Source organism: Corvus kubaryi, unplaced genomic scaffold (assembly GCF_017639235.1).
Source record: "Corvus kubaryi isolate FWS band 111438036 unplaced genomic scaffold, C.kubaryi_AGA036_p1.0 124, whole genome shotgun sequence".
NCBI classification, from domain to species: Eukaryota; Metazoa; Chordata; class Aves; order Passeriformes; family Corvidae; genus Corvus; species Corvus kubaryi.
The window spans coordinates 4013852-4026292 of NW_024580659.1; the positions used below are offsets into that span (position 1 = coordinate 4013852).

The 12441-nt window shown below is 38.9% G+C and overlaps 1 protein-coding gene across 6 annotated transcripts in view; it reads left to right on the forward strand.

The window, feature by feature from the left end:
• CACNA2D3 (calcium voltage-gated channel auxiliary subunit alpha2delta 3) overlaps nucleotides 1–12441 on the forward strand; it is a 395280-nt gene that overhangs the window by 283977 nt on the left and 98862 nt on the right. For all 6 annotated transcript variants that reach the window (XR_006014815.1, XM_042020563.1, XM_042020540.1 and 3 more), the window contains 3 exons: nucleotides 477–548; nucleotides 1307–1387; nucleotides 4959–5033. Coding sequence is in view for 5 of the 6 variants with exons in the window: in XM_042020563.1 (XP_041876497.1) it covers nucleotides 477–548; nucleotides 1307–1387; nucleotides 4959–5033 (228 nt within the window). In the remaining variant the exon portion in view is untranslated. The remainder of the gene's footprint in view (nucleotides 1–476; nucleotides 549–1306; nucleotides 1388–4958; nucleotides 5034–12441) is intronic.

Sequence of the window (12441 nt, forward strand, 5' to 3'; positions counted from 1 at the left end):
CCTGGGATCCTTGCTGGCTGCCATCCTTCGTGCCACTGTGTGAGCTGAGGAGATCTCAGTCTGGACCACAACAAAGTTCATACAGCTCGTGACCTCTTGCTCTTTTCTGGGAGAAAACAGCCCGAGGCAACTTCGGCAGAGCTGACACTGGGAGGCATGTGGAGCAGAGCTCCAGCTGCTTTGCTGCTGCCCTTGCTGCTTCCACAGCCCACATCCCAGCCCCTTCTCTCTCCCATGGCACACTGCAGTAGGAGTGAGGATGAGGGATCCTTCCTGGCACTGGAGGGGCTGGGATGGACAGAGCTGGTTCAGTTGACATGGGGCTGGGGCTGGGCTGAGCTGCACTGACTGCAGGTCCAACTACATCGGTGTCATTTGGATAAACTGCCTTATCTCATTTAAAATGGAAATAATGCAATTGTATGTCTGTAATGGTTCCTTAGTTCTCAGAGACAGTATTTCTTTTTCAAATGTAGCTTGCTGATGATCAGGGATTGGTGTTGATGACAACTGTTGCCATGCCAGTATTTAGTAAGCAAAATGAGACTGTAAGTACTCAGATTATTTCTGTCATGTGATAATGGTGTGACTGACGTGAAGTTGCTTTCAGGGATCTAATAACATTTTAGCCAACCCCCAAATTTTTTCTTCTCTTCCTCTTATGTTGTCTGCAGTCAGTATCCCTTTATTAGCACAAAAATGTGGACAAATAGTCCCAAATATCTATACTCTAGAAACCGTGGTAAAATGATGAAACCCTATATCTAAGAGAAAATCTCAGATGGCACTTGGCCTTAGGGCTTTCTTACTTCTGTATTACTTTTTTATAGCAAATAATCTATATAATTTTCCCCTTTGCACTGGTATAACTCAGAATTTAATTACTTTTATGTATATTATCTATATATGTGTTTATCTTTAATAATTTAACAGATTATTAAGGAAAGTTAAGTGTACTTTCCCCTTAATGCTTCATCTTTCTCTTTTGTTTATCAGGAGAAATTGGGAAAGAAGGGAGGAACATATTTTTAACAGTAGTTTTTAATTTAAAACATTTGCATGTGAAAGATTTCAGTAGAGGGACTCACCCTTTTCTAGGTGAACTGTAAATAAAGCAGAAAGGAGCAATGTTATTGATTTAATTACTGCTTGATCAGCTGACTTGTACCAGTGTCTGCCTTCCCCACTTTTAAAATAATTGGTGTGTTATCTATTCACTTCTGCAGTGTAGCTGCAAGGTGAAATAAGTGGTGAGAATGTTTATTATTGTTGTGGTTCTGAGTGCATCTTTTATTGTTCTTTTCAGAGGTCTAAAGGGATTCTCCTGGGAGTAGTCGGCACAGATGTTCCAGTTAAAGAGCTTTTAAAAACTATTCCAAAATACAAGGTAATATACAGATGGTGTATATATATAATGTCTATTCAGTATAATGCCTAAAATATAACATAATTAATTTAATATGTTGTTATTGTTTGTACTTACATGGCTCCATTATTTCACCCACTTTCCTCAAGAATTTTAGCTCTGTAGTGTCTGAGATCAAGTGCCATTTTTAAAACCTAAGTTAAACTATGGCCTGATTTTCACGTTTTTGTTGATCAGTGTGGTCTAGAGGGTAATGTTAAATATTGTCCATATTAAAATGAATGAAGTTATGAAATCAATGAAGTTATCAGACCATGAAATACAGCCAGAACATGAGGCAAAATAACAAAAAAAAATCGTGCTTAAAAATGGCATTGCTTTGCATGAAAACACTTTAGGCTTCCTGTTTGTGTATAATGCTTCCTGTTGCAGGTGACTCCACAGTGATATCAGAACACAGTGACAGAGGCACTGCTGCTCAGGATAAGTTACAGGGAACACTCTTAGTGCACAAATCACCAAAGTTTACCAACAGCAACTTATATTATACTTTTGTGTACGCAGATATAATGAATCTGTAGAAGAAAGAGGAGAAAGGAGAAAAATTAGCTCCTTTGCAAAATTTGGAGCAATGGAAAAACTCTTTGGAGCTGCCTGTAAGGAGCTGTGAGGAGAGCTGATGACTTAAGAGGCCTCCCAGAAACAAAGACTAGACAGGAGTAAAAGAATAAAAGTAGGTATTTATTTGAAAGGCCTTCAAAGATACACCCTGGGGACTCTGAAGCTATTCTGAAAATGGACCCCAAGATGGACCCCCGGTCACGAGTTCTTCACCCTTTTATAGGTTTGGTTCATTTGCATATCAGGGTCAGTTCTCCAGTTAAAGCCTCAGTTTTCCCCTCAGCTTATCCCTCCACCCCCTTAGCGGCTCTTTGGTTTATGCTTTTGGCCTAGGACACTCTTGGTGTCCTTGGAAAGCAGGGCCAGAGAGGCTTTGTTATGTCTACCTAGCATGAGAGAGCAGAAATTAACAGGCTACAAGAAACTTCAGAGTCACACACCAAGCAGTACGGAATTTGAAAAATATAAAGGTTAAAACCTAAGGCACCAGAGCAAGGTTCATTTGTAGTGAGAAGGAAGAACAATGTTGTGGTATCTGCAGAAATAAAAGCTTGGCTGTGCATGGCTGGATAGGAAAAGCCGAATAACAGTGATGTTACTCCTAAATAATCTGTAAGATTTGGACATAGTCTGAATATAAGAACCTGGAGAGAGTGGGAGGCCTGAAAAACAGGTATTGCAACAGAATGAGACTGATTCAGAAAAGGAGAAGTTTTTTTAAGAATTAGTTTTCTGTGGAATTAATATATGATCCTCCTGCTGAATATTAGACTTTTTATTTGAAGGTATGTTTTATATTGCAGGATGTACTGCAAGAGAGGATTATTACAGGAGGCACCAATATCATGCAATGCAGTTGGGTTAGTGAGACCACTTGAGTTATAACTTCCAGTCCCACATGCCATAAACAAAGCCTGTACAATTGCAAGACCATAATCACCCCTGGGACCCATTCCTGCAGAGGCAACACGTGACAAAAAATTCACACAGGGATATAAAATGATTGGTTGGAAATAGAAGTCTGCTGGCCTGGAATTCTTTCAGCTTGGATGAGGTGAATTTTATGCTGAGGAAGATGAATAATAGCAATAAGCTATTATCAGCAGTTGTTATCTTGGCTAAACTTCCCCAGATGTCAGTGGCAGTTTCTCCTGAATAAGGTGGGGTTGGATTTGGTAATACTTGACTTCCATGTGACGTTTTACAACAGCTAGAAAAAGGTGGGTTTTTTTCTGACTCTGTGATTTAGAGACAGAATTCAATGTTTAAAATGGCAGTGCTGCTGTAAGTGTCTCAGACACTGCAGAGACCATGCAATTTCCCACATTGCACAGAACATGATAAAATACTACCCTCGGATCTGTGTAGGCCTCAAACAGGCAAATGCTTTTTTCCTGTGAGTTATACCACCCACATTTGTTTCCTTACCTGACTTCCATTGCCTGGATGTCATTCTGCAGTTATCAACACAGGCAATTGTACTTGAGATCTGATATTTAGCCAACAGCTTGATTCCCTTGTCACGCTATAATAGTTAAAATGTGTCCACTGTTATTATTTTGGTTATCCCTCCTTTATGAAGAGATGCCAAGAATATATCACCTTCTATTGCTCTCACTGAAGTTTATTGCTATAGGAAGACCACTAATTTATGAAACCATCTCCTGTGTGGCAGCTATAGTTGACCATATACAATCATTCACACAGAGACACTATAAATTAGCCTGGAATGTTTTACCTGTGACTTTTCTGTAATATTGTTCTCTGGTTTATACTTACAGAAAATTAAAGAAGCCAAAAGACTTACTCTCCTTTTTGCCTCTTAGAAAGGATTCTGACTTTTCAGCTGTTCTCAAGTTACTTAGCGTCAGACAAATTCCTAAAGACCCACTTCAGCAAAGCATTTAAGAATGCACTCAAGTAAAATAAAAAGATTTATTAGTAAGAACTGTAAAGTAAATATCAAAGCAAGATAGTGTGAGAAAGTTCCATTTTTTTTTGTTTGGTATTTAATACCTCAGTGTATTGAGAGGCTTAATAAAAATACATAGGATATTATATTGTCTGAAGAACTGAAAAAAATGGGTAAGGAAGGATAGGAAGATTTGCTCTGCCTGGCAAAAGATACATAGTAAACTCGTAGAAAAATCTACATTAGTAGCAAGTTTATGCTAAGAAGGGATGTTTGAATGACCACATCAAGGGTTTAGAGGTACATTTATTACATTCAGTGGATGCAATCAACTGTGTAATAAGCATATTGTTAAACAGGCCAGTATTTCTATTTAAATAAGTACAATGCTAAATTTGGACACTCTCAGGCCTCATCAAGCATTTCATTGCTCTCATGGAATCTCCCACAGTTCCACTCGGTACAAAGATGTAAACTAAGAGGAAATTCCTTAGCAGAAATAGCTGCCTTCAGTGTCTCCAGCTGAACTGGAATTAACAGAGAGCCTTTAAGGTAGGAAGATGTAAATATCACATGTGACAGGTCACCGTTGCTTGCTGTAGCTGCCCTTTCCTTATCTTTAAGTGCTACTTTAACAAGTGAAGAAAGCTGTGCACTCCTGGGAATAGGGGAATTTATAAAATCCCAGTATCTCTTTGCCCTGGCACTTGTTCCGTGTATGCCACATGCTGTGGCATCTCGTATATAGGTATATTACATATTTTTATATATATATATATATATATATATATATTAATTCTAGCACACAAAGGAACAAATGCCCTGGATAGCAGAGTTGTGGGACAGTTTAAAACCATGCTGTATGCTGAATTCATCACAATGACAGCTTCTCATTTGCTCCAAATGTCAAGGATCTTTGCCTCTGTTATAGCAAAACACTGTGTGGATAAGGGCTGTGATTGCCAGCTGCCCTGGATAGCCAAATTATTGCCTGAGTTCTGTTTACAGATTTACTGGAGACCATGCTGATTAGTATTTCTTTCTCATTTACTTTTACAGTTAGGTATTCATGGATATGCTTTTGCAATTACAAACAATGGATATATTTTGACTCACCCAGAACTCAGGCCTTTGGTAAGAATGCTATTTATTGATCTATTTTATTTAGCTGTATGTGTTGCATTTGTTTTTTTCTTAGTGTGAATAAACTTCATTGAAAATTAAGTACAATAGACAAGATACTTTATATTGTTTCATAACCCATCCTAGTTCTTAGTAAATTTACCTCTAGAAGGAACACTTAGCATGAAAAAACCCCAAGGAAAATAAATATACATGTTGCTTCTACAAAAGATGCAGACCTCCATTACTGCAAAATAGCAAAGCCAAAAATTGCTATAATTATGTTCACTTTACATTGAAATGGAATTTTGGAATGCTCTAGTGCTGTGTAATAACCCCTATTTTTCATGCTAAAGTGTTAAGGTTAATTTAATATATGTGCAAAAATTTCAATAAAGCATATTTTTAAGCAAAATAGGAACACTAGGGATTTTCTGTACTAAAAGAGAAATAGCAGCAAATTTTACCTTTAGTTTCCCTTATAATCTTGTTTGCATTAATCACAGCAAGAAAAATAAAGTTACTGTTATGCAATTGTTTATCAAGTTAACACCCCAGAGGCCTGGTGCATTCCTGGTTGCATCATTGTTTAGGAACAGCACTTCCAAGTGTTCCATCACCACTGACTCCCAGCAAAGCACGGGTATTAATAGTTCCACTGCTGTATCCACATGGCTGCCACGTGTGCTTCTCATGCAGGCACTCCAAGCAACGTCCAATTTCAACAATATTTCAGCAGAAATCAGAAATATTAACTGGGTGGATAACTTAATTTGAAAATAAAATTATTGACAAGCGTGATTCATTAAGCCATTAGCATATCTGAAGCCTTCGTCCAGCAAAAGAATTTGTCTTTCCAAGATTTGGGCTAGCAATTATGCACTAAATCAACATTTGTATTTGCACTTAGTTCAGTTTTTAACTGGAGTAGAGCTTATGGTAAGTGCAACAAGGAAGCTTCAGTGGGTAAATCTGGCATCCCAGGTTTGCAAGCCATAGGAATATATTTGAAAGTTCTCTCTCTACATCGCAAGGATTTGATAACTCTTGTCTTTTTGCTGTAGTGTCCCTTTCTCTTCTGGCAAATTACTTATTTCAAAATTATTAGTATTTATCCACTGTAAAATAAATATTTTATAAAACAGAAAGTGATGAAGTCCAGGAACTGTGGATAGCTCTAAGTTAGGCTGACAGAGGGTGTTACCCTCTTCCTAATTTCTGATGTTTTGCTCTGGTGAGGCAAAAGTGGTTTCCTCTTACTATCCCTCACCAAATGTACATCCTGAAGGCACTTACTTCATTACCTTATACAATAGACTCTCTTTTTTAAATCAAAATATTGGGCAGTAGCCCATAAGCTGTCAGCTAGGGGAACTCATTGCGATATACTCATGGTCTGTTCATTTCAGGTTTTTAGCAGAGTCATTTTTACCTCTGGGTTCTGTCAGTGGTGGGTAATGAGAGTCTCCTGTTGACTTCAGTGGAGTTTTTGAGAGTGAAGTGATTGCTGGCCTGGGCCCTTGGTTTAATATTACAGGCCAAATCCTGATACCATTGTAAGATTCCATGAAATTTGTGACAATAACTATGTAAAAATAGGCCTGTAGATCTGGAATTAGCCAATTCACTAAAGATACTAGCTAAAATTATTTGTGTCTTAGAGTTACAGTCAAGCCTCGTTGATTACTGACTTGATCCACACTGGATTGTCCTGTTATTATATTTTCCAGCAGTGATGTAAAACTAGAATATTACTGAACTCCTGAGATCCTAACCCCATATCTATTAGTTCTGAAGCTGATGTACTGCTTTTTAAGGAATTGTCTTCTGGGACACAGAGCAGAGAGGCAGGATAGCAAACAGCACAGAATGCTTCCTGTTGCACCAGATTTCTATCTACCACCGAGCAGTGTATGTAATCATTAAGCTGGCTACATTTTTGTGCTGATTATTCTATTGGGTTTATATTTAAAAATGTTTTTCTTGGAGATTTCATCTCTTGTTTCTTCTGCTGGCTTTTTGAGTAAACTTGGCTTTCGGTGAGGATGACAGGTTGGGTGGTCGTGGGAGGGATTGCCGGAAGGAGAGGAAGGTGCACCCCGAATCCTCGGTGGGTGCTGGCAGAGGCTGCGGCTGTTGCTGGAGCATCCTCCGGAGCGCAGCGCTGGCTGCGAGCTGGCCCCAGCCACTGTCCCACAGAGCGACCAGAAAGAACTTTTTGGTCCCGTTCTTTACAAGGCATTGGTAGGGCGATGAGTGCTGACAAACGAGTCCATGAAGCACGGCAGTGGGGAGCGAGGGGTCCCTCGGGAGCGGCTCCGGGAGGACGCGAGGCCGCTCCTTGCGGGGCGCTCCCCGCGGGGTCCGAGCGCCCGCGGCTGCAGCGCGGGGCCGTGGCCGGGAGGTGGCGCCGCAGCTCCGCCCAGGGGCGCGGGGGCGGCGCTGCCCCGGCCCCGCAGCGCATTCCCGGGAAAGCCGCGCCGCTCGCCCGCCTCGTGGGCTTCACAGCCTTTTTTTTCCTTTCTAATTTTCTTAATTTATTTTACTTTTTTTTCCCTTTTTTCCTTTTTCCCCCCTCCTCCCCCCCCCCCCCCTTTTTCTTTTGTCACATAGCTGAGGAGTATCCATTGCACACTTTTCTGTATTATGCCTTTTTTAAGTCTCCTTTCCTACCAAGAATACATCAGTGGGAACTCCAGATGGGAAAAATACTTTTTTTTTTTTTTTTTTAATATTACCGTATCACAATGCTCCTATGGGCTGAGTTTGACTAAAAGTCTATATTTTTACAGAGCGGTATTTTATGTTCCAAGAGAAAACATTTTCAGCTGTATCATGTTATTTGGAATATTATATTCCGTTGAAAACCACTACCTACTTCCAATTAAAAAAAGAATCAATTGTTTGGGAGATCAAAAGCGGATTTTTAGATTTTTCCTAACTTGGTGTCTGAGGCTCCTTACCCATGTTGAAACATGGACATGAGGAACACAGTTTTCCTCTGTTGCGATTATGGCAGATTTAATCTGCTTTTCAGGAGCCTCTTAACACTTGTGGTGTATGCCAGGTGTTACACCATTAGGTTTTAAAATGAAAATATGTCATGGTGATGATGCTACAGTTTGCCAAAGAAAAGAGTTTACTGAATGTAAAGGAAGAATGAGAAACAAGGGGTAAACACTTTTTTCCTGCCCTTAAAAACAACCACCACATTAATTGTGGCTGACTGCTCATTACTGTAACTGTCACTCTGCAGCCTGTTAAAGGTTGGTGCCAGAGGAAAATTGCTTTCTTAGGGAAGTGTAGTGGGATTGCAAAGAAATTAAGGAATGTCCCTGGAAGATGAGTGTCTGCCACAGTCACAGATCACCACCCTTGCAAACCTTGTCTGGTGTGTTAGGGGTTTGTGCTGCTGCCTCTCAGCCCTAATGTTTGTCTGGTTTTCAACAAATAATAGTAAGGTTGCTACCAGTTTTTGTGAAGTCTGTGGCTTTTTTGATTCATGGTTAGCAACAGGATTTGTATTTTTGTTCAGGGAGTGGAACAGGGGTGGTTTTTTTCAGTAATTACTAGGTTCATTTAGGGTAGAATACTCAGAGCTCCTGAACAAGGAGGCTGAGTTTCTTAATTAAAGAAAATATGCCTTTAAAGATAAATGCATATGTTCTAGAATAAAATTGCATCTTCTGTTTGCATTCTACCATTTTTTAAATAAATCAAGGTTAAAAATGTGTTCTGATTTATGAATTAATCTAATAACATCCCCGCTTACTATAGATTTTGTAGTGTTTCTGGGTTTAAATCAAAACCCACTATCTCTGAGAAGATTGAGACATTTATTCTTACTCTCAATATAAGCTCTGGAAGGCTTGTAATGTGGGGTTTATGAATGGCTGTTTGTGAATGCTCTTATCATTGTAAATGAATTCAATGAATGCCTTGTTTTCTATACAGGGATGTACATCTTTCATTTGATCAGGCTTGACTGGGAAAGTGACATCTAGAAATCAAAGCCTCTCATATTACAATGCCTTCCCCAAAATATATTGGTGGTTCAGGTGCCTGAGTAAGTTACCATTTCACCCTTAGAATGTGGACAGTCACCGTGCATTATATTAATCTAAACGACCTGGAGTGTTTGAAGATTCTAGATCAGTATTAAGTCTTTTGTAGCTGTAAATTTTGAGAAAATTTGTTTCTCTTCATATAGAAAAACACAGAAACCCAAGTGTCAGGGGAAACATTAATGCCCCACTTAAGCAGTGTTAGCCTTTCAGAAGCAGCAAATCTCATTTCTCTCTGGGGAGTCCTGCCTGGAACGTAAGATAACCTACACTTACCCTTGCTTTATTCATTGACTCCATAAAACTCTACAGCTGTAGCTGACAGCAGAATATTTAAATGATTTGAACAGCGTAAATGCCTCACGTTCATTTAAATAACTGAAGAATTCAATCACTTGAATGCCAATGATTATTCCTATTGGAGTTTACATTTCAAAAAAGACAGCCCATCTGAATCCCTGTGAGAGCATTAAATTGCTATCTAATTAGAAGTGCAAAATTACATATATTTAAAAGATAATTAAAGGTTTGAAGGCTGTTGAATAACTGGTTGTACATATAAATGAATCACTGAAAATTTGTTAGCAATATGTGAAGCTTTCTTTCATTGTTTGCTTTTAGCTTTGAAGTTAGGTATAACTGAGCTCAAGGGTTTAAGTCTGGTAGTATTAAGATAAAGGCAAATGTTTTTAATTATTTCTACTCAAACCCCAAATAATTATAAGCAGCTGCCAGTTTTACATAATCCCAAATGATAAATCCTGAGAATGCAAATAAAATCCCAAATAGAGGGGTTGTTTTCTTCAGTGGAGTAAATCACATCCATGTTTCTGTGATAATTGACTGCAACCCACCTGAGAACGTGAGCTCAGCCCATGAACTCCTTGGCCAGGCTCAAGGTGTGGGAGTTAAAGATGGTATTTTGTATCGACTTTTACTTCACCCTGTATATTTCCATATTGCTTTATCATTTTAAACATTACTGCACCATTTCAAAAGCAAACACATGTTAGGAGGGTAAGTAGTCAGAGTTAGTTAAATACATGTGGCAGAAGAACTATGTTCTATTGTTTTGCTAGAGGGTTCTCCTGTGTACATGGCACATCTAATAGTTCCTACTTTTTCTCTGCCTGGAAACTTAGAATTAAATTATTCTCTTTTCCCTAGCAAATGACATGGCTCCTGTTTTCAGCTTTTCTCTGCAGTATTTCTGCAAATTTTATGATGCAGCAATTTTTCACTGCCATCTGGCATGGAGAATCAATCCAAAATAACTGGTTTCTACTACCAACCATGACCTAGGAACTTCTGGATTAACATCTTAAATATTAGGCTGGTCATGAAAATCTGTTTTCGGACAGGGAAGTTGTTTTTCCTAAGAGAATCAAGGTGTTACCTTTTTTAATATTAAACTAAGGAGGTGTGTATAGAGAGAAACCTTGTTTTTGACTGAGCACCTATTAGTGTTCTACAGATTCAAGGCTAAGTGTAGGTCAATAAGAGATCATTTGAGGTTGCAAACTGGATGGAAACTGTGAAATTAAAGTATCACAAATGACAAACCAGGATCATGTGAGCAGAGAAAAAAGTATTCCAAATGAAATAAAGAGCTTAAAGGCCAAGCAGTAGTGATTTAGATTAAGATGCTGCTTCTCACATATCCCCAGGCAGAATGTTTTGGGGCTAAGCAGCACGTGGTGAATGAAAGCTCAGTCACTGGGGGTGATGTCATGTTGTCAGGTTATTAGCAGGCAAAGCAGGGAAGGTGATTTCTCACTACTATTGTTGATTTGTTTGTTTGGGGGGATTTTTGTTGGTTTTGTATGTTTGTATTGGGTTTTTTATGTTTTGGGTTTTTTTTGTTGTTGTTTTCTTTTCTTGTTGTTGTATTTTGGTGGGGCTGTTTGTTTGTTTGTGTTTGGGTTTTTTTTTACATCAAGCTTTCCCCTTGCACAGTCCCCGCAGTGGGAGCAGTGGGACAGAGCAGCAGCTTGTGCTGGGAGGGCTGGTGAAGGTCTTGGAGGTTGCATTGACCATGGGAAGTCAGGTCCAAAGCAGTTTCCATCCCAAGAGCTGCAGGCTTTGCTTGACAGTCAAAGTCACCCCAGACAACAAATAAGTGGTAACTTTACTGTGCAGAGTCTGAGAGAAGGGAGGGAGCTGAATAACTGCCCAGACCAGGGAATTGCAATAAACACAGTGCACACAATCTCTGTCTATTTAAAACTGTGTGGAAAAAGGTGTTATTTTAGTTAATTATGCTTTTCCTCTGATATTTGTTCATTCAAGCTTTCCTATCAGACTTTGTAGATAAGAATACCTTTGCAGGATGGCTTAGTGCAAGCTACAGTTATAGAAACAATTATATTGTGTATTTTATTATGTAGAATTCAAGCTCAGCAAAATATATTTGCATATGTTCATTTGTCTCCTCTAAACAAAAGAAAAAGGGGTCATTCTCAAAGCCTGATGAGATTAATACCTTCTCCAAATTTTGAAGTGCTAGTTCAAAATGATGAAACTTCATTGAATGATGCTATGTTTTAAATTAGGAGGAGTTTTTTCAGTACCTAATTCCTTACTTTTGCACATAGTAGTTTGGCAATGGAGAGCTATTCCTTGAAATGGTTTTACCTCTCTAGGTTTTGGTTGCTCTTTAGTAGGTACTTTCTTACTACAATATTTTCTCACAGATGATTCCACATTGTGGCCTGGAAAGTTCACTAAAATCTAGTGATGCTTCCAAGGCTGCTATCACAGCAACTTCCTCTCTCCTACCTCCCCGTTATCCAGACAGAGCACGTCTGAGAAATTCCAATCACCTTAGACCCAAGATTGCAGCTGTTAGGATGCAGCTTGCTCTGTCCTTGATCGGATTACTACACTCTGACTCTATAAACATGTGTCTGGTCATATTCAATGCAGATGGTTTGGGACTGCTTGTGTTAAAAAAAAAAAAAAAATTAAAGCAAAGAGTTTAATAATGGCACATGTAAATGGTTGTGTACAGGGTGGTGAAAAAACATGGTTCACTCTTTAAGCAACACACATCACACGTTGTTTGAATCATCCAGTGCTGTAAGAGTCAGTCTCAAACAAAAGATACTGAGTGAGATAAAGCTCATTCTAATGGAAAAACCAAATCCTGTGTTTTTCTCACAAACAATAAGTTAGAACCATCCTGCTGTTTTGGGCGAACCAAAAGTTGCTTCTTTTGCAGTCCAGATATTTAACACTTTTCAGTATCATTTTTTTTCCCTCCCAGGGGTTAACTGCTATATAATATGACCTCACATTTTATACTAGCCAAAGATTAACAGCACACATTTTAAATCTAGCTCTTTTTCTCCTGTACT